Source organism: Lupinus angustifolius, chromosome LG13 (genome assembly GCF_001865875.1).
Source record: "Lupinus angustifolius cultivar Tanjil chromosome LG13, LupAngTanjil_v1.0, whole genome shotgun sequence".
In the NCBI taxonomy this organism is placed as follows: domain Eukaryota; kingdom Viridiplantae; phylum Streptophyta; class Magnoliopsida; order Fabales; family Fabaceae; genus Lupinus; species Lupinus angustifolius.
This window is the reverse complement of record NC_032021.1, coordinates 12,648,730-12,670,498: the sequence shown is the minus strand read 5'-3', so window position 1 is coordinate 12,670,498 and position 21,769 is coordinate 12,648,730. Positions and strand designations below refer to the sequence as shown.

The 21,769-nt window shown below is 34.3% G+C and overlaps 1 protein-coding gene across 1 annotated transcript; it reads left to right on the top strand.

Moving 5' to 3' along the window:
• LOC109325634 (basic leucine zipper and W2 domain-containing protein 2-like) lies at window positions 1,817-6,956 on the top strand. Its single transcript, XM_019558107.1, has 8 exons — window positions 1,817-1,953; window positions 2,809-2,832; window positions 3,047-3,152; window positions 3,264-3,332; window positions 3,827-4,320; window positions 4,857-5,118; window positions 6,305-6,513; window positions 6,631-6,956. Exons 1-8 carry the CDS (start codon window positions 1,949-1,951, stop codon window positions 6,695-6,697), a joined length of 1,236 nt encoding a protein of 411 aa, XP_019413652.1. The 5' UTR covers window positions 1,817-1,948; the 3' UTR covers window positions 6,698-6,956.

Genomic DNA, 21,769 nt, shown 5'->3' with positions numbered 1-21,769 from the left:
ATCACCATATTGATGAGTGTTATAAAACTCGGCTCAGACCGACTGATCCGACAGGTTCAACTGTGAACCGAGTATTTGACAGTCAAGCCTCTCATCTAACCAGTTTCACATAAAAATGGATTGACTTGGTTCAACTTAGTTGATTTAAGCCTAAAACCGATGACTCACATGGTTGGACCGAGTCAATCAAAAAATATTTTTTAAAGAGACAATAAAAGCTATGTCACTTTTAGATTAAAAAATCAAATGTTTTTAACTTATCGAGTAAATTACACTGACACCCCTAAGTTTTAGCGAAATTACATAAACCACCCTCAATTTTTTACACCTACACAAACTCCCCTCATTTTTATACTTTCATTACACTGACCAACCCTAAACGTGAAATAAGTGTAATCTTTAAAATAAAAAATGTGATAAATGCAATTTAGTTAAACAAAACATGGTATATTGTGGAGACAAGTCTAAATAATATATGAGTTAATACATATTTATCATTTTTGGTTCGTTACGATATAGTATAAGAGTGATTTAAACAATATTTCTTTGGAATTATTCATGCATTTTGTAACAAAAAATAATAAAGATCAATTGATTTGTACATTATTTGGATTTGTCTCCACAATATATCATGTTTTGTTTGACTTAATTGTATTTATCATATTTTTTGTTTAAAAAATTACATTTATTTCTCATGCAGGGGTGATCAGTATACTGAAAGTGTAAAAATTAGGGGGTTTTGTGTAAAAATGAGAGATGGTTTGTATAATTTCACTAAAACTCATAGGATGTCAGTGTAATTTACTCTTAACTTATCTATAGTCATATTTGTCATTTGTTAACTTATATAGGATAATATTCATCGTCTAATTAAATTTTAAACTTATTATTCGTTCTTTTGCAATTAAAGTATCACAAATATATTGTTGGAGGATGTTTTGAACTTATTTATTACATTTCAAAATAGTAAAATTTTCTTTATAAGTTATTTAATTAGGTATGATAATGTTTTTAAATTTAGAGTATAAAGTTATTAAATAATGTTAATTAATTTTATAAATTTTTAAAATTTTAATACAAATCAAGTCAACATGTCCAACTCGACTCATTGACCCAATATCCTCCTTCCTTGATCAATACGAGTTGAACAACGATTCTTCTATAAACTTTTTTTTGGTGATCTATGAATCTTTCACTTAGTAGAATTTACACTGCAAGATGACCACTGATCGTCATAGTTATTTGATTGAAACTTTCGAAACTATTTTGGTCCCCTCAAATATAATAGTTTAGTGTTTTTCCTTCTTCTCCCAATTCCATCTTATTAAAGGCCAAAACTAATTTCCAGCATATAATCACGTGCTTCTCTCTCCCCCTCCACTAATAACTCTTTCTTAATATCTATACTATATATAAAGGGAAAACATGAAATAACTACCATGGTATAATTTCATTTTCCTATTTTACCCTTAAACTTTTTAATTTCTACAAAAAAAACTATATAATCATATATAAATATGTAATCACCACAAACCTATTAACCACCTCTCTAGCATTATAATAAAACAAAATATTATAATATAAAATATCTCCAATAAAAAATTAAATATAAAGTATACTCAATACAAAAAAATATTTTAATTCTTCAAAATAAAATATATAAATTTTGAATTAATATTGTAAAAGTATGAATATGGGCTAGCAGGCACGAAGTGCCTATCACCACTAGTGTTCATTATTATTTAAATTAATTAGTTATTAATACTAAGTAAATAAATAATAACATAGAATAAATAGATAAATATAGGTGTCCAAAGTCCCAAACTCAGTTTGGATTCCTCCTTTCCTTTTCCTTCTGTTTTTCTCTCTCTCTTCATTTCTCTCCCTTCCTTCCTCGTTCTCTTCAATAAGCAGACACCGATCTTCCGATCCCTTTTCGTCTTGGTTTATGAGGTAATCTTCTTTTTCTTTCTGGGTTGTGCCTTACTGCTTCATTTCTCCTTCCACTGATCTAAACCATGGTTCCTCGTGATCGATCTCTTTCGCAACGACAAAAATACTCAAAGTATAATCCTTTTTTAAATTAACTTATTAGATCAGGAATTATCAACAAAAAAGTGTTTGTTGGTGTAAGACCCACTAGATCACGGGTTAGACGAAAATATATTTTGATTAATGCGAGTAAGACTTGTTGGGAGACGCATCTGAAAGAGGATGGATACCTTGTTTTTACTAAAAAGGATCAGCAATTTTCATTTTTGTTTTCTTCTTTCTTTTGTGATTCTCTTAGATCCGGATTTCCCTCATCGTTTTTTGTTTTCATAGTGATTTAGTCCTTGTTTGGTTCAACGTATTTAGTTCATCAAAGGCGTTAATTTAAATCTTTTGAAATATCTTATTTTTGACATATTTTCACCGGGTAAATTTGGCTCGAAACGATACTTATAATTTTATAAATGCATCAATTTTCAACAATGCAAAATTAGGTGATTTAAAATGTGCCATTGGATATGCATTAGATAAAGCCTTAAATACTATCATTGTAGTGTTCTTGAAGTGTGGTTTCTAGTGAAATAGCTTCTTGACATCGGGTGTAATTGGTTGGTAAATTAGCAATTGATTTTTTAATTTACTGTATATAATTAGAAACTAAGAGGGTGAGCTTACGATAAGTTTGTTGTTTAGCCACTTGTCGGGGTAAGGCTGCGTATATCTATCCTCCCTAGGCCCCGCTAAGTGGGAGGCTTGTGCACTGGGCGCCATTTTTTATATATAATTAGAAACTAATCATGGTTCCTTTTGTTGCAGCTCGAAGGAGAGACCCACTCTCGGGTAAGTATTCATATATCAAAGGCATTAATTAATGGTAGCAACTAATTGTTTGAGAGATTTACAAATTAAGGGAAGAAAACAGTTGATTTTTATGATCCTTCTTTCAATTATACTACGGCCTTGTTTTTCCATGCAGCTTCTATCGTTGTGTTATTTCTTGTAAATGTATAATTTGTATTAAGATGCTTATCTTTTGTTATGTTTATCTCAATAGTGGTACGCGGATTAAGACCCGCAAACGGAATATCGCAGCGCCGCTGGACCCTGCAGCATTCTCGGATGCAGTGGTCCAGATTTATTTGGATAATGCTGGTGATCTGGTAATTACTGCTGGCATTTTAGACCCTACTATTTTGTTGACCATTTGCATTGGTTCACACTTTCTTGCTCTGATAGCTTCATGAAACTGATTTACTAATTTATCTTCATAGGAACTTATTGCTAAGAGCATTGAATCTTCAGACCTTAACTTCTCAAGATACGGTGACACCTTTTTTGAGGCAAGCCTTCTAAACTAGCAGAAGACTTTTTCTATGTTGATCTTTGATTTTTGATTTCGTTGTAGGTAGATGCAATTAGAAGCATATTTATGGCATTATTCACATTCATGATTTGATAGTTTTATAGCTATTGTGATGTGACATGCTTAGATGGTATCCGCATTATCAAGACTTTCTCAATCTATGCATAGACACCTTAGTCACCCTAAAATCCTAAATGTGATTCTCATTCTTCAGCAACAAAGGGCTATTTTTCTTCCTTCACTAACGAGAATAATTTGACTAAAATTAACAACTGATCATAGTTGCAGGATTTGAATATAGTTGAAGACATTGAATAATATCATGTCATTAGCTTTCTTATTCCATTTACAAAAGCATATCAGGCCTTCTAATTTTGATGTTTTCAATAGTCCTTTAATCTTTTACTGTCAGATGATGTCACTCATAGATGTCCTATAGATCATTTAAATCTCAATTTTGCATTAATGTAGGTTGTTTTCATCGGCTGTCGTACACAACCTGGAACTACCAAGCCTGATGAGGGGGAGCGCCATCCTTACTCTATAATAGAGTGTGAGCCCAAGCGTGAATTCATCTTACCATCTGTTATTTACATACAGAAGATTTTGCGACGAAGGCCGTTTCTCATCAAGAACCTGGAAAATGTCATGCGAAAATTCCTTCAGTCATTGGAACTTTTCGAGGAAAATGAGAGGAAAAAGTTGGCAATTTTCACAGCACTTGCATTCTCCCAGAAGTTGTCTGGTCTTCCGCCAGAGACTGTGTTTCAACCACTTCTTAAAGATAACCTTGTGGCCAAAGGGCTAGTTCTGTCATTTATGACTGACTTCTTTAAGGAGTATCTGATTGACAACAGCCTTGATGATCTTATTTCAATTCTGAAAAGGGGAAAAGTTGAGGATAATCTTTTGGATATTTTCCCCCCTGCAAAAAGATCTAATGAGTCTTTCTCTGAACATTTCTCGTAAGTCTTACTTATTATTGCTAAGGATACCTTGTTTAGAGAGTGCCTTATATTCTTGCCTTGTAGAGCATGGTTGATGGTTGATTATATATGTCTAAGCCATTGGCTTCAAAAAAATTGAGATGCAATTCTCAATTAATATGCTGCTGGGGGTTCACTAAACATTTTTGCTACACCATAGGACACAGTTTCTTTTTTTATTTCTGGCAAAGAAATTGAATTGAATAGGATTCTCATGGCCTGAACTGCAGCCTGGAACCATACCTTGAAATGCAAGCACCAATTTTCTGGTATCTGAAGCTTGTTTCTAAATCTACTTTATCAATTAGACACATAGACAAATTGATCATCTAAAGTGGGCATACTTAAGCATATATTTCTTCGGGTGATTTAATCTTATTTAATATTCATCCAATTTCTTTTTCTCTCACAATTTTATACGCAAAAATTGTACTAAACTCTAATGTTTATCATTCCCTATTGTTTTGATGATTATGTTGGAACTTATAGATGTTTATTCATTATCAATGTTTTAGCAAGGAAGGACTGGTGGCCTTGGTGGAGTATAATGAAAAGAAAATATTTGAGGTGAAACTTAAGGAAATGAAGTCTGCCTTAACAACACAGATTACAGAGGAGGCTGATATATCTGAAGTCATTGAAACTGTGAAGCTGCAAGTTAGAGATGCTAAATTGCCAGACATTGAGGTTGTGCGAGTATTGTGGGATGTTTTAATGGACGCTGTTCAGTGGTCAGGGAAAAATCAGCAACAGAATTCAAATGCAGCCCTGCGCCAGGTAGATTTTAGATTTTATGCATGTTTGTATTTGCTTGCTTAGGAACTTTTGCCTTTGATAACTTTGGCCTTGTGTAGTTGGTTTATTAAACAGAAAACAGTCTCAAGTAGCGAATTTTGAAAATTCATTTTTCATGATATGAGGTCATGACTCATGACTGGACCATACTTCAATGCGTGTTGGCTTTTACTTGTTTTTATGGTTTGAATATCTTTATGTTTTCTCAGCATGTTGAATTTCGATTTTGACATGCATGCATCTTCAACAAAGACCTGAGGTGCTTATGACAATTGTGTTTTCAAAGTTTATACAGTTATCTGAATACCGCTTAACAAGTTGAGTGGCGGTGAATTAGATGTTAACTAACGCGCATGACAACCATACCAAAGAATATTTGTAAAATAGATTAGACATTGATAGAATAAGGATGAGGAATAAACCTCCTATTACGAAGGTTTATGTGAGGCGCCAGCAAGGCAATAACAGAAAATAACTACCTTTCCAAAAGGTAGTTAGTTAGGAAAAGTATAAATAGAAAGTTAGGGGTTGTTAGACACACTTTTGGAGAAATTTGTGATTAGTGTAACTGATTTCAGGGAAATCAGTGGGGAATTCTCTCTGTAAACATTTTTCTCTCTCATTGTAATCTTTCTCTCATAATCGAATAAAATTGGGATCTAGGGTTTCCTGATCCTTGAGGTATCTTTCAAATCTTTGTTGTTCTTCTTCTTCCTAATCTGAACCAGTGTTAACACGAGTATTGATAGAATAAGGATGAGGAATAAACCTCTTATTACGAAGGTTTATGTGAGGCGCCAACAAGGCAATAACAGAAAATAACTACCTTTCCAAAAGGTAGTTAGTTAGGAAAAGTATAAATAGAAAGTTAGGAGTTGTTAGACACACTTTTGGAGAAATTTGTGAATAGTGTAACTGATTTCAGGGAAATCAGTGGGGAATTCTCTCTGTAATCATTCTTCTCTCTCATAATCGAATAAAATTGGGATCTAGGGTTTCCTGATCCTAGAGGTATCTTTCAAATCTCTGTTGTTGTTCTTCTTCCTAATCTGAACCAGTGTTAACACAACACATGCTCACTTTGACTTGTTTTAATGATTGTATCAATTAGTTTATTATCATGTAATTGTCAAAGTTATTGATAAAGACTGATGTGTTTACGATGAAGGTAAAAACTTGGTCTGAGCTGTTGAATACATTCTGCACCACTGGGAAGCTTGAGCTGGAACTGTTGTACAAAGTACAGATGCAATGCTATGAGGATGCTAGATTGGTGAAGCTGTTCCCTGAGATTGTTAGATCGCTTTATGAGGCGGATGTGCTGGCCGAGGATACCATTCTTCACTGGTTCCGAAAAGGAACAAACACCAAGGGCAGGTCTGTGTTTTTTGTGAACATTCTCTCTTATAAAAATCCCATTTACTTCAAACTGTGGCTAACTCCTCATGCTACTAAACTTATTACTCACAATTGCTTTATTTGGAACTGGTACAGGCAAAACTTTACTAAGGCACTCGAACCCTTTGTTAATTGGCTGGAGGAGGCAGAAGAGGAAGAGTAAGTGTGGCGGAGGTTCAAGGCGGAAGATATTACTCAATCTTCGGCTCTTGTACCATTAGACATCTGCTCTCCCAGATATTAATCGAATTCTCTTAAGTTTGATTTGCAGCACTTATATCTATTTAAGTTTCTATATCACTTTGTTCTTGCCTTCATCATGCCCTCCCTACATATCATGGTTGCGCCACTCTGATTTATGTTCGGTGTATTACTGTATTTTATTTCAAGTATCTTTTCAATAATGGATTTACTTTTATCTTGGTGGTGTGCTATTATTTCTTCAAAATTTTATAACTCATTCGACATTGAAAACTGGGATTTGGCTGATGGCTCATTTTATGGGCTGTCCATGCTAGCTTACAAGATAATGTTCATGCTATAATGTCTTGAGTTAGGGTTAAAAATAAACTTGCCAAATTACAAGGCTGCTAGATAGTAAGAAAGCTCTAGAGTATATTATCTATGCATTGTCAGTGTAAATATTTATACACATATAATATATCATTTACCGTTCATTTTGTTACTTATATTTAGAATCGATGGTGGATGATACAATAATAATATAAAAAACTTTTACCTATCATTTTCTCTATTAAGTATCATAGTTGGGTGGAGTATTTATAGGGTTGTTAAAGGTGAAGTCTTGATTACCATCTCAAGGAAGATGGGAGAGTTACTTTTGTGGTCTTATTAAAGGAGGGCATGAGGTTTATAGCTGAGGTATTTTATTACATAAGTTGATAGTCTAAGATAAAAGAAGGATAGAAGAGATTTGAAATGGAAACATGTGTTTTTTTGTACAATCAACTTTGTACAGTATTATAGGAGAGAAAAGCAAGATAGAAATTGTGATATCAAGAGGAAATATTTATGCATTGTCAGTATAAAGTTTTTTACATTGTTAGCATATGATTCACAATTGATTTGTATTATTTATGTTTGAGAGATATGATGTTTAACATTTGGATGATGAATGATTTGCTGATAGTGTAAAAATATATACACTATTAGTATATACATGTTAAATTCATAGAAGGCACTTATTTGATTTCTTTTTATTTTAGAGCATAATGTGCTTTAATGTAGAATTGTTTTTTTGTAGACTTATTAACATCTGATTTCATGGTCATGATTTGTACCCTTCAGCAAAATATAATTTAGAGAAGTTGATCCTAAATGAAGACATGGAAAGGTCTAGTAGGAAAATGTATGTGGTCTATGAAGTTGTTTAATGAGTTTGATATAAGTGAAAAAAAGGATATCAGGTTAAGGGAGATAAGCTCATGAGCGATATTGTATAGCTTTAACATATGATTATTTTTGGTATAACAAAAGATTTTTCATCACCCTATAAGTAAGAAATTAATATTTTTTGGGTATGTGAGTGTCTCTTTTAACAAATGTCGATCTCTGAAATTGAACATTTGACCTTTAATATATTTGGGGATTCAATAAGGTCTTACACTAGAAGATCAAACGGTTTTTAAGATTTAGTTAATTGATATAGCCCAAGAGACTCATATTACAAAAACCTAAGTCCATTTTTAATATGGAGACTCAAAATACAAATAATTAATTTGGTTTGTACAAATGTGAGATCGGCCAGAAGCAATATACTTGCTGCAAATGTTGATGGAGAGATTAGAAGAATAAAACAGACTTGCACGTGACTTTAAAAATGTGGAAGGCTCCAAATAAAAAAGGGAAAGTCTACAAAACCATCCAAAATTTTATGATTTTTGTAAACAGCTGTCATGAACTACTTTTTTTTTTTCTAATTACTCCATAAAATTTAACACGTTGTCAGTTTTTAAGAGTTAGTAATGTTTTTTTAATGAGTTAGGATTTTAGTGCTTCAAAAAATATAAGGAAATATAATTTTTAATGGCACATTTATACTTTTAATTACAATGAGATTACACATTTGTCTTTAAAAATAAAGGGAGAAGCAAACATTTGTCCATCTATTAATAGAGATGATATTTGTTCATTTTTAACACATTACTAGAAAAGTGATGCAGAGTCAGTTCACACTAACAATTTTACATTCTCACCTAAAATGGTGTGATTCAAAAGTCACAATCCTTCACAATTTCAAATTGTGGGTCATGTTATTTGCCTAGGTATCCTTTTCTTTGTAATTTTCTTTCAAATATGGGAGTCTCACATTTACGACTATGATTCTTAGAACTTTAAAAGCATTTCTACAATCAGATGTTAAGTAAAAGTAAAACAAAGTATATCAAATGTAAATGTAACAATACACTGACTAATTCTATCACTTAAATGAAAATGAGACGATACTGTATCATGTCACATAATATAAGTATTTTTGGTTCATCATATAAATGATCGAATAAGAGGGTTATATAAACCATTGATTTTATGCAGCATTGATGAAATTGAGAATTTGCTTTAGATGAAATTGAGAATTGAGAATTGAGAATTGAGGGTTATATACTCATATTCATATGAAAATTTAACTACATATATATTAAACCCACAAAATTGAATGAGATTAAATGTTGGTCTAAAAAATCTAATAAGAGATTAAGTTTAATATAACACTAATAAGAATGTTGTGTAAGTTAAATGGATACACCAGCGAAGACAAACCTAGGAATAAATATAGTATAAGAGGTTTATGGGGTTCTATGCAAACCGAGTTCATACATGAAAGATCAATGTAGGAATATGTTACAACTTCTAACATAGTCTATTCACCTTCGTGGTTGGTTGAAGGGATTTTAAGAATTCTTCTATCCATGAGGTTGAGTTACAGACATTGAAGGCTCTCTCTAGGGAGAATAAGGTACTTCAAGGATAATAATTTAAGCGACACACTCAATAAATTCATAAGCTACAAGGATCACATGTGAAATTTTGAAGTTTTACATTTATGAGGCTTGCCATATCTCTTGAAAAGTGGCGACTAACATGCAAACCGTAAGTTAGTTCGCTTCCAAGTGAACTGTTTTTTTAGCCGTTGGATCGAATGATCCATAATATCATATGTCAAAATCATGACTGACTACCATTGTTGTTTAGAAGTCGTGATACTAAAATACGACTTCCACGACTTCTGTGAGGCCTTTGGTTACAGTTTAGAAGTGGTTATAACAAATTACGACTTGTGTGAGACATTTTGTCACAATTCAGAAGTCATGATACCGAAATACGACTTCTGTGGAAAGTCAAGTTGGCATAGAACAACTTCTATATTGACTAGAAGTCGTTATAGGCCATCCAGAAGTCATGATATATCATTACGACTTCTGACCAGAAGTTGTGTTACACTATCACGACTTTCATTTAGAAGTCGTTATGCTCAACACGACTTTTATAGTGACCTGAAGTTGTATTATACCATCGTGACTTCCATTCAGAAGTCGTTATGCGCCATCACGACTTATGACTAGAAGTTGTATTACACCATAACGACTTCTACAATGACTAGAAGTAGTATTATATCATCACAACTTATATATCGAAGTCGTATATGTTACTACGACTTCTAAAAGGTGCATAAAATGATAATCGTTAGCCAATTTTTTTATCTAACAATTATAATGCAGTTCACTTCTAAGCGAACTAATATGCAATTCAAATATTAGCTTTGACCTTCTTAAAAAATAAGAATATGCTTATTTTATATCTCATGAGGTATAGGTGGTGTACCCAGTCATGGGCCACATGATAATCTTTATTAGTTCTTCACCTTTAAATAATAGTAGTTTTTTTTTAAGAAAATCATTGTTTTTAGAGTTACTTTGTGAGATTTTACGAATGTACTTCATGAATGTTAAATCTTTCTCTTACCTCACATGTATATTGTGAGGAGGTGATTGAAGAAACCCTGTAATATATCCTCAAGATGTTGTACCATTGAGAAGTGACTAAGGATATGTCTACACAACTAACGAAAAATAGCTAAACGGGCTAAAATGAAATAATAGAAAATGACAAGACGAAGTAAAAAAGAATTTAAAGATGGAGATCAAATCAAGTACATTGTCTAAAAAGTACATGTTACATTGAACTATGCAAAGAACTTTGGCTTGATTTACATTGAACTAAGCGAAGAACTTTGGCTTGATTAAGTTTTTATGGTATGTGAATATAAGCTGTCACAATTTCAAAATATATGGTAGAAATCATTCGTCCAAGCAAAATCATTTTTTGCCAATATACTTAATAAAATGAGTGTAAAATATATACACTAACTGTGTGAAGATTTATACACATGCACTTCATCATCCACCATTCATTTGGATTACCTTTTTTGAAAAGTCGACAATAATTAAAAATCAATGATAATAATACAATGACAGTGTATAAAAATCAATGCATATATCTTTTTCTCTAACAAAATTTCACATCAAATACGATACTTCCATAAACAAGCTTGCATGAGTTACCAGTGGAATATTTTTTAATGGCATAAATTTATTTTTAATAGTTTATATTCAAATGTTATTTCAGAAATTATTAAAAAATAGATATCTTTAAAATAAATTATAAAAATATTTAGGTGTTGCAATGTATAAACAAATTTATAGACCAGCATTGTTGACATAAAATTTTATGGATTTAATATTTTTACACTAATAGTGTAAATATTTTTTACACTGTCAGTAAATTATTTACTATTAATATATTAATCATCATTCACTCTCAAACAAAAGTAATATAAATTAATGATAAATGATATGTTGACAATATAAAAGACTTTAACTAATGTTGTGTAGATTTCAAACTCAAATTTTATAAGCTATCGGCTAATAATGATTACATTTTGATGGAGGACCTCTAATAAATATTTTGGATTTATGAGAACCCAAACTATAACAAATCATGAATTTAAGATAATTCGACCCTAGTTACGTGTTATACTTTCGGTTAATTCCACACACCATTTTTAAATCCTTCATCTAATATCCTAGTATGATAAGATGATTTTCAAACCTTATGTAATACACTAAATAATAGTTAAGTGCCTCTTGTCGGAGTAGGTTGTCACACCCTACTTCAGGCTCCATTAACATCATTTAGCATTGAACATAAGTTGCTTAAAATAGATGCTTGATATGGAAAGTGAACTAAGGTGTAGGTTATACTTTTTAGTTCACTTGTCAACACTTTAAGAAGAAGCATTTTTGGATCTTTAAATCAAGTTTTAGGTGATCAAGCTAAAACCGCATTAAGAACTTCTCAAAGAATCAAAACTTAACCAAAAATAATAACTTCAATGTATTGAAATCAAAAGATGATACAAATGAGGAAAATAAATAAAATTACACCATAATCCAAATCAATGTATAGGAGCATAACCATCTATCCAAGGATGAGATGCTTTTGGACCCAAATGATATTACAAAATTATGTTTTTGTATCACATTTTCCATATCCTTTTCTCCTCTTGAATTCTAAGTAAAAATTACAAGAATTTACCTAGAACAAGCTTAGAACTGTGACCAGAATTTCTAGAGAGAAGAAGTGAAGAAGAAGAATGTAGAATTGAAGTGGAGTTTGAATATGGAATTAATTGAATTGAATGCCTTTGAAGAGTGGGAGAGGGCCTCTATTTATAGGCAACTGTGACCACTTGGCCCCCTCCTGATCCACGTTGGGCGCACTAAACCCTTCAGCATGGGTTTGGTCCAGGACCAAGTAGCTTAGTCAACAACTTGGTGTTGACTTACCAAAGCTAGTTGTTAGCTACTTGACCAGGCTGTTGTGAGCTATTCTGAAAAGTGTTCTTAGGCCTTGTCAAGTGAGGTCATGTGTGATGTCATGGTTGCTTGGTGGCTAAGTAAAGTTGACCCCTTTGCTGGGTCCAGCCCGCATGGCTGCTCAGGTGGCCACACTGAGTTGCCTGCTTGAACAGCTGGTCCTGCTTTGGCCAGGTGTGTGGTTCCATATGGGCAGTCCCAAGGTGCACACTGAGCTGCCTCCTTCAACAAGTTGTCTTGTGGCATGCTTGAGTCTGACCGTGTAAGGCTCGTTCCTGACCGAGGCAAGTTGGTGTCAGGTGAGCTAGGCGGTGCTAAGTGTCCACGCTAGGCTGCTTAGTGAGCAAATTCATGTTTTTTGTCCATGCTTGTGGTGAAGCACTTAGCTTGTCATGAGTGCATCAATAGTGGCTTATGTGAACACCTCCTTGATTGACTATTTTTTCTGGATTCTTTTTCTTTTCTTCAATTTTCCTAGAAACGTCACACAAAGATTTGGAAAATAGGTGGACAAAAATATACAATCAAAATATGTCAATTTATCTAAAATATGTTGAATTAAGTTGGTTTTGCATAATTTTCATAGGATAAGTGCGATGAAAGCTGTATGAAAATTTGATATTTTTGGCACTTATCACATTTAAAATCAAGCATTACAGGTTCTCTACCTCGATGTGCGTTTAAAGTCAAACTTTATGGGTCCTATACCTTGATGGATATTTGAAATCATTTTTTCTGGGTCATATACCTCGATGTCCAATGTTAGATTTCAGGATCTTGCACCTCAATGTGCCTTTAAAATCAAGCTTTTCAATCCTATACCTCGATGTGTGTTTATAATCAAGATTTACGAGTCATGTCCCATGATGAGCATTTAAAACCACGATTTTTGGGTCATGTATCTCGATGTACCTTTAATATCAAGATAATCTCGTTCTGTACCTCAATGCGTTTTTAAGATCAAACATTCTGGGTCATGTACCATGATGAGTACTCCAAGTTCTAGCAATACACTCACATGCGTCTTTGATTTTACCTTTTGGCCCCCTAGTTCCGGTAGTACGCCAACATGTGCTATTGGTGTAACACCCTTCCTAGCGTAGAAAGAATGTCAACCATGATCTTGGTTAATTACAGGTTTGCTATTAAAAATAGTATGTAGTTTTTTTTGAATATATCGTATGCATGTCACGTATAGACATATTTATAACAACACAATCACATAGCTGGTGGAATTAGATTACTCTCTCAACACAACCTCTAGATACATAGTCCCAAAAGTATATTATGAGTCACCATATACATAGGTTCATTACAAGTGCGTACACGTCAATCTTGATATAGTAGCTATATATATATAAGCAACAAAACTTCTCTACAAATGGGTGTACACTGGACTATCCATAACTGACATTACAAGAGGAGTCAAAGGTTGCAAGTGTATTCTACAACAAAGTTTTTATGAAGACAAAGAATTAAGTAAAGCTTGAAGATTGACTCAACTCATCAAACCACAAGCCAAAGACTCAAGGTTATCTAGAATTGATGTCCTAAGATGATAGCATAGTTTGAGTCTAGGTTAGGTAAACCTAGGATGAGATTCTCACAAAGCTTAAAAACAAAATAAAACTTAAAAATGAAAATCATTCATCCTTAATAGATAGTATGCATGCACTTCAAATTAGTATACCTGATTTTACTGCATTAAAATTGCATTCGTTTTTGAAATCATACATTGTATGTGCATACAACATTTAGAAGGTTTTACCTTATATAAGTGAACTCTAATCTTTTGTTTGACACTGATTAATTGATTAAGTGGTCATTAGAACTCGTTAATCAATTAATTTTTTTTATAGATCAATTAAATGAATTATAGTAGCTATTGATTTGAAGCTCTTGGTTTCATTAACCGATTATACAAGAGATTAATCGATTAAAAATGTTTACTGAATAAAACATGTTATTGTTAATAAACATTAATCAATTAATATCAGATATAATCGATTAAGATCATTTAAATCCATTTTAGTATAAAACCTGTAATTTTACCCATAAGCGAAAATTAGAGAGGTAGATAAATTGTTTAGAAATTTCAAATACTCTACTTGAAAGAGTGTGTTTACAAAAGTTTAAGTGTTTCTTGTGTATAATAGGGATTAAAAGAAAAAGCTTCTTATGAAGTAATTTTGAGCATTCAATTGTCAATTTTATTTCATACAAACCTTGCATAAATCCACTTGTTCTTTTAGGTCTTGTGAGATTTTCTGATTAGGTTTGAGATTGAGTATTTCTTGTTCATATTGGCACATTTAGGTGCTTGTAGCTGGAAAAAGTGTTAAGACAACAAATTAAGAGTGTTGAGGAAAATTGTCCTATATGAGATTAGGTTGTAGAGTCTTCACCATTTTACGTAGGTCTTAGTTAAGAGCAAGAATCGGCTGGGGCTAGATAATGAGTAGGTGTGGAGTATCCGAAAGAGGCGTGTCAGAAGTCAAACCGTGTAGATTGGCTCTACATATAAGAAGGAAGCGTTTTGAAAGTGTAATTGGAAGCGTTCTTGTAATTCAATATTACACCATTTCTTAGTGAAGAAAAAAAAGCCTAGATCAGACAAAATGCTAGGATGTAGTTTGAAAGTGGACCGCAAATGGACCTGGATAAAAACTTGTTCTTCTTATTTCTTTTCTCTTATCTCTTTTACATTTCAAGTCTTTACATTTTTTATAGATTCTTGAATATCTTAATTGTTTTAGATACTTGTTCATAACTTGATTAAATGATATACATTTGTAAAGATTGAAGTGTCTGAGTTATTTGTTTAAAAGATTATGGTTTTAAGAAATCTAACTGTTAGGTTAATTGATTAAAACAATGGTTACTCGATTAAGACGTAGCTGTCAATAATAATTTAAGACTTCCTTTAATCGATTAAATTGGTGAATTTTCAGAACTCTGTAAAAACAGGAAAAGTGATACTTTGATTGCGCTACACCTGTTCACCCCCTCTAGGTGTGTTTATACTCTGATTGCACCCAACAATAACAGCCAAAGTACTATATGGTAATACTACACATACACATACTACTACTGTATCGGTATCACCTCCTCACACTACTGCCCTCCTACACGACCCTCCTCTGGGCACTCTTATGGCTGGTCCTCATCATTGGAAATGTATATCACGCCATTGCCAATACTAGGCTCGATAGGTGAGGGGGAGTACTCTAGTGAAGGAGATAACTAGACCCTCTTTCCTAGGTCGCATGTATCAGCTCTGCAACTAAGACTCCGTCCGCACACCTCGTGAGAAGGAGATCCGAGAGCATACTCAGGAATTCCCCTCATTGTGGGGGGTGGATGAACCTGAGTGACTCTTTGAGGGAGAAACACACCAACAACACTGACAAGTCAAAACCCCATGAGTTGCCTAAGGACGACTCCCCTGTGCCACTAATGCTCTCGAGGTGTGATATCTCATCGAAGATATCGAGACGTCTCATAATGGCTCAGCTAAGGCTGAAATAATCAGAGAAACCAGAAGAAATACGAAGAGGAATGGCAAGTAGAGGAATATAACAACCAAGAGTAGGAGGAGGTATCAGTCGTAACTCATAGCCGTCTACAATGAGCATCACATATACCTCTGGCACTGTAGAGCGATGGGGGATGGTACTCTAAACCAGTCTGAATGTATGCTACATATATCTATATATCTGATAAGTGCCAAACATATCTAAATTTCATACATTTTTATGGCACTTGTCTTAAGCATAATAGAGAAAAACCAACTTAAAACAATAGTTTTTGTATAAAATATCACAATCTTGTATATATGTGTTTGTATTTCTTTTTTATGTGTTTTGTAGGATTTAGAAAGAAGAAGAAAAGAGAAAAAAAAGAATCATGGTCAAAAAGAAAAAAAGTCAAAATCAAGGTGCTCAAGCAGGCAGCTAAGCATGGACCAAGCCACGCTAAGCTGAACTGGACACTAGTCTGACCTGGACCAAGATGCTCAACCAAGCAGCTGAGCGGACCTGCTTGGCCGCTCAGCCTAGCACCAGACTATCCTGATACAGTCAGAACTCAAGCTTGGCACGGTCAGACACAAGCTTGGCACACGCCCAAGCTACTCAACGGTGTAACCAAGCAGCTAAGCGGTGAACCAGACTCCTGCCTAAGTCAGCAAGCACTAGGCCACGTCCCATCCAGCATGGTCAAAGTTGCTGAAAAAGCAACTTAGCGGTGTTACAGGTGTTAGGTATCAGTGGTTACAATACACTTAGAAGGGGGGGTTGAATTGGTGTCGCGGTTAGAATAGCCGCTTTTTAAAACTCAACACTTAATGCTGAATCACCCCTAATTAATTGATTACAGGATGAAGATAATCTATTAATAGAACAAATTTAATCGATTAACAAAAACAGTTTTAATCAATTAAAATAAACAATTTTAATCGATTAACGCAACAGTTTTAATCGATTAAACAGAAACAGTAAGCTATTACAGAAAACGATTAATTGCAGAATAGTTAACCGATAATAGAACGAATACAGAGCTTTCAGATTGTATATCAGAATAGCATCCAGTATAGCATACGAACATAATGTATCAATTGAATTCACTATACCAAATAATCGATTGAAAACAGTAAAGAGAGAGAGAGAGAGAAAACAAATCCTGCAACGCGAATTTTTATCCTGGTTCGTTTGCTGTCCACTGCAAACTACATCCAGGCCTCCCGGCTGACTTGGGAGATTTCCTTCACTATAATCGAATCAATGTAATTTACAAACACATTATCCAATTACAACACTTAGCAAATGACAAGAAATCAAAGAAACTATCCAATGGTTTGACTCCCTTCCTACCGATAAAGAAAACGTTTCTTTCGGCGTAGCCCCAGCCAAAGAATCTCTCGTTCTTTCCTTTTCTTACACTCTAAGCTATGAAGAAACACACAATCTCTACTGGTGATACGACACCAAGAGATTCCCTTTACAACAATTTATTCAAGAATTACAAGAGTAAAATTAAGCTATACCTAAGCTCAAATACAACAAGAAGGCTTTACTCTAATGCACATCTAACACAAACTCATGTGAAATGACAAGTATTAGTTATGAAAACAGAAGTTACAGAATCATAAACTTCATGAAAAACGCATCAAAATATGCATGAACATGTGAGGGAAAACATGAGAAATTATAACATGAAATGCACTCAATCCTAAAGCAAGGAATCTCTCATTTCTAAACTCACTAATGCACTTAACAAATAGATGCAACAATTAACACGTAGAATGCTCTAACTCTCTAATAAATGCAACATGCAACTTATGAGATTAATTCTGAAAACGCAGTTTATAAAGAATCAGTCCAGAACCCCAGATAATCGATTAAATACCTTCTTAATCGATTAACGGGACTAAAAATCATAACTGATTCTGTTTTTCAGTTTTTCAGTTTCAACAACTTAAAAATCAGTTAGGTTAATCGATTAACGTAAACCTTTAATCGATTAACTGCATTACAAAAACGTGTTCCAGTGGCAACCACTTTACACAGCAGTTGGGTTAATCGATTAAAGGTATGGTTAATCGATTAACACTAAATAAAATATGTATTTTCAAATAGAAAACATCAAATATGTTATGCACTTAGATAATACATGTTTGACACTTAGTTTTATGCCTAGAATGCATATATACATGTATTTATGTAATGCATGAACATATTATCAAATGAACATATCTCATGGATGAAATGATTTAAAAGATAAATGCATGTGAGACATGTATTAGGTGCCCTAAGCCTTCGACTCAACTTAAACTAGAAACTAGTCTAAGCCTAGTACCAAATAAAAGACTCAAGCACGTTGGATTGTTGGTTATCTTCAAGCACTTTTAGGCACACGTTGTCCTCATCAAAACCATGACGTTCAAGGAGAGCTTTCCAAAGTGTTCCTCTTGACATGCACACTTTCAATCTCCCCCTTTTTGATGATGACAAACTCTACATCAAGTTCATCAATTTTAAAGTAACAATTGCTTGATGAATAAGCTTGAAGATTGTGTTGGCAAGGTTGATGGAATGCGCACATTTATCGGAAGCTGTTATAACGATCAACCTGCACAATTGAGAAGCAACAAAACAACCTTTCTCCCCCTTTTGACATTATCAAAAAGATAACCCAGGTCAAAAAAGCTAGGAAGAGATATTAGTTAATCATAAAACAATGTTAATGAATTAATTTGGGTTTTAACAAATTAACCTGTTTCATTTATGGGTAAATTGAACAAATGCGCTTTATTGGACAAAAAAATAGCTAATAAGAAGTGAGAATGGCATACAAGATTTAATCAAATATTAAGCATTGTAAGCATTATTAAATCTCAAATGATCAAGATCCATTCACTAAGGCAAATAAGCTATTTTGACATAATTATAGCAAAAACAAAAACATTTGCATAGCATAAAGAGTAAAGAAAGTCATGAAATAGTACAGGCCATAAAGTCAATATAAAAGACAAAAAGCAAAATACGAATCAGTTCTGAAAGCAACAACGATAACTAAATCCAGAAGGTGCCACAAGATAAAAATAAACCTAAGGATAGGATAACCTAGGTCTAAGGTCAGCTAAACTAAGGTTGAGGCGGAGGATAGACAGGCTGATCATCAGGCACAGCAGTGTTCTGATTTCCCTGGATAAGCATAGACAGCTTCTGAAATTCTGAGCAGAACATGGCATTCTGAGCCTCAGCGGTAGACTGAATCATAGTCCTCAGCTCCTGAATTTTGTTATCGGTGTAGGCATTCTGACGTTCCTCGTATTGCTCCATACCTGCAAAATAAGAGTCCTTCAGCCCTTGGAAGTGCAGATCCATGCGGTTGTTAAGTCGTTGTTCCATGGCTTCCATCTGAGCTAAACCAAACACAGAGCTCTGAGGTGCTGTTCCAGACGACTCCCCCTGATTAGTTGCATTCTGATTACCCAAATCCTCCTGATGCTCATTATCCGACAAGTCCAGATCAAAGGTGGTATAGTCCTCCTGATACTGCCATGTAGTACCATACTTGTAAATTCCCATCTTATGAATGAGACTCTCACCCACCAAGTGATCTTTATCAGTGTACTCAGTAATGATGGTATCAGAAATGTCAATGCGCAAATAATCAACAATGCGGGATATGAAAATGCTATACGGGAGCAGCTTGGACTGAGACAATGAAACGCTGTTCATGATTTTTAGAATTTCCTCAGGCCAATTGATCATCACGTTATTCTTTACAGCATACATGAAACGCAAATCATTCACAGTAGGCTGTGCATGATTAGTGTTCCGCTGCACTAATATGTAAGCAATAACATAATGCAATAACCTGTTCTCAACAGAAAGTGACCCTGCCTTGGTCAGTTGACCCTGAATATACAGATGAGGGCCCCGAAGGAATGACTTGTACACATCAACGGGATCAAAATTGTCCTTGACCCAAGAACAATCCCCTATTCCAAAACCAGACGACGATAAACCTCCAACATTCAGAAATAAATCCTCACTCATCTCAAACAAATTACCGGAAATCATGGACCAATATTTGCCATCCTTGTATCTAAAATTAGCGTAAAATTCCCTAACTAGAGCAGGGTATACGCGTCCCTTCAATTCCAAAAACTGAACGGCTCCTTGAGCCTCCATGTCATGCGGAAAACTAAAGTTTTGTTCCGCTAACCAGGTTAAGTCGGCATACCTGATGTATGTAGGCTTGCGGCCTTGAAATTTTGCCAACCGGGTCTCTTGCAAAATGAGGGAATAATAGGGGTCACCGCGGTCCCGAGTGGAGGGTGAGCCGGTTTCCCTTCTTCGAATGCGCGTTGCTGTAGTCTTGACCCGCTTTGGACGACTCTGCTCCATTGAAGATGATGAACTCGAAACTGAGATTGATGAACAGAGGGGCAAAGCCTAACCTAGGGTTTGGATTGGATGATTCGGAATTGAGTGGATTTTGGATGAAAATAGAGCGATTTTGGAAGGATTGAGAGGTTTAGGGTGAGGTTTACTTAATCCTATTGCACCTGGATTAGTATTGTTGCTGTTTCAGAAAATCAAGGCACAAAGAGGTTGCGAAAATGTAAAAAAAAGTACAACACCGAGACACTGTTTGCCTTTAACGTACTGGTTTTAATCGATTAACGGGATGGTTTAATCCATTAAAACAGTGTAAAATTTGAATTTTCAAAAAAAATTGCCCAGGTAATCGATTAACGGGCTGTTTAATCGATTAAATTTTTAAAAATTTGAATTTTCCAGAAATGAAGCCCAGGTAATCGATTAACTATTTGCATAATCGATTAAATCAGAGAAAATTTCGTTTTTAGGCAGCAGAGTGGTTTCGACTTTTTAGGACACACGTATGCATTATAACAGATTTATCGAGACATAATATAATCACATTAAGAAGTTAATCAAGAGATATATTTTTGCATTTTTAACATATATCATTCAAACATGAAACACATAGGCATAGAGAAGCAAGACAATTTATGCAAACAGCTAAACATTTTTTTTTTTAAACAAGATATTGTTCATCAAGAATTCCTAGTTCTCTCCTTAGAACATAGAAGGTATCCCTGGGAAGGGGCTTGGTGAAAATATCTGCTAACTGTTTAGATGTTTCCACAAATTCAAGAACACAGTCACCTTTTTGTACATGGTCACGCAAAAAATGATGTCTAATTTCTATATGCTTTGTTCTAGAATGCAAAACGGGATTCTTGGATAGGTTAATGGCACTTGTATTATCGCATTTTATTGGGATCTTTTCAAGTTTAAGACCAAAGTCCTTAAGTTGCTGCTTCATCCAAAGGATTTGAGCGCAACACACACCAGCGGCAATGTATTCCGCTTCAGCGGTGGACAAAGCAACACAGGCTTGCTTCTTGCTGTGCCATGCTACTAATGAACTGCCCAATAGGTGGCAAGTACCACTAGTGCTTTTCCGATCCAACTTACATCCGGCGAAATCGGAATCGGAATAACCCACCAAGGATAGTGAGGCATCCCGAGGATACCATAATCCCATGTTAATAGTTCCTTTTAGATATCTCATGATTCTTTTAACAGTTATATAGTGTGATTCTCTAGGTGATGATTGATATCTCGCACACATGCATACACTGAACATGATATCAGGTCTACTTGCAGTTAAGTAAAGTAAAGACCCAATCATACCACGATACTTCGTTACCTCGATTGCTTTTCCTTTCTCATCTTTGTCTAAGTAGCAAGCAGATGCCATAGGTGTGGAAGCTTCCTTACATTTGTCCATTTCAAATTTCT

What these genes read in the sequence shown, in the direction of transcription:
- LOC109325634 (XM_019558107.1), top strand. An exon ending in TGGATAATGCTGGTGATCTG is followed by an intron (nt 3,153 to 3,263) that starts GTAATTACTGCT and finishes TTATCTTCATAG; the next exon opens with GAACTTATTGCTAAGAGCAT. An exon ending in ACGGTGACACCTTTTTTGAG is followed by an intron (nt 3,333 to 3,826) that starts GCAAGCCTTCTA and finishes GCATTAATGTAG; the next exon opens with GTTGTTTTCATCGGCTGTCG.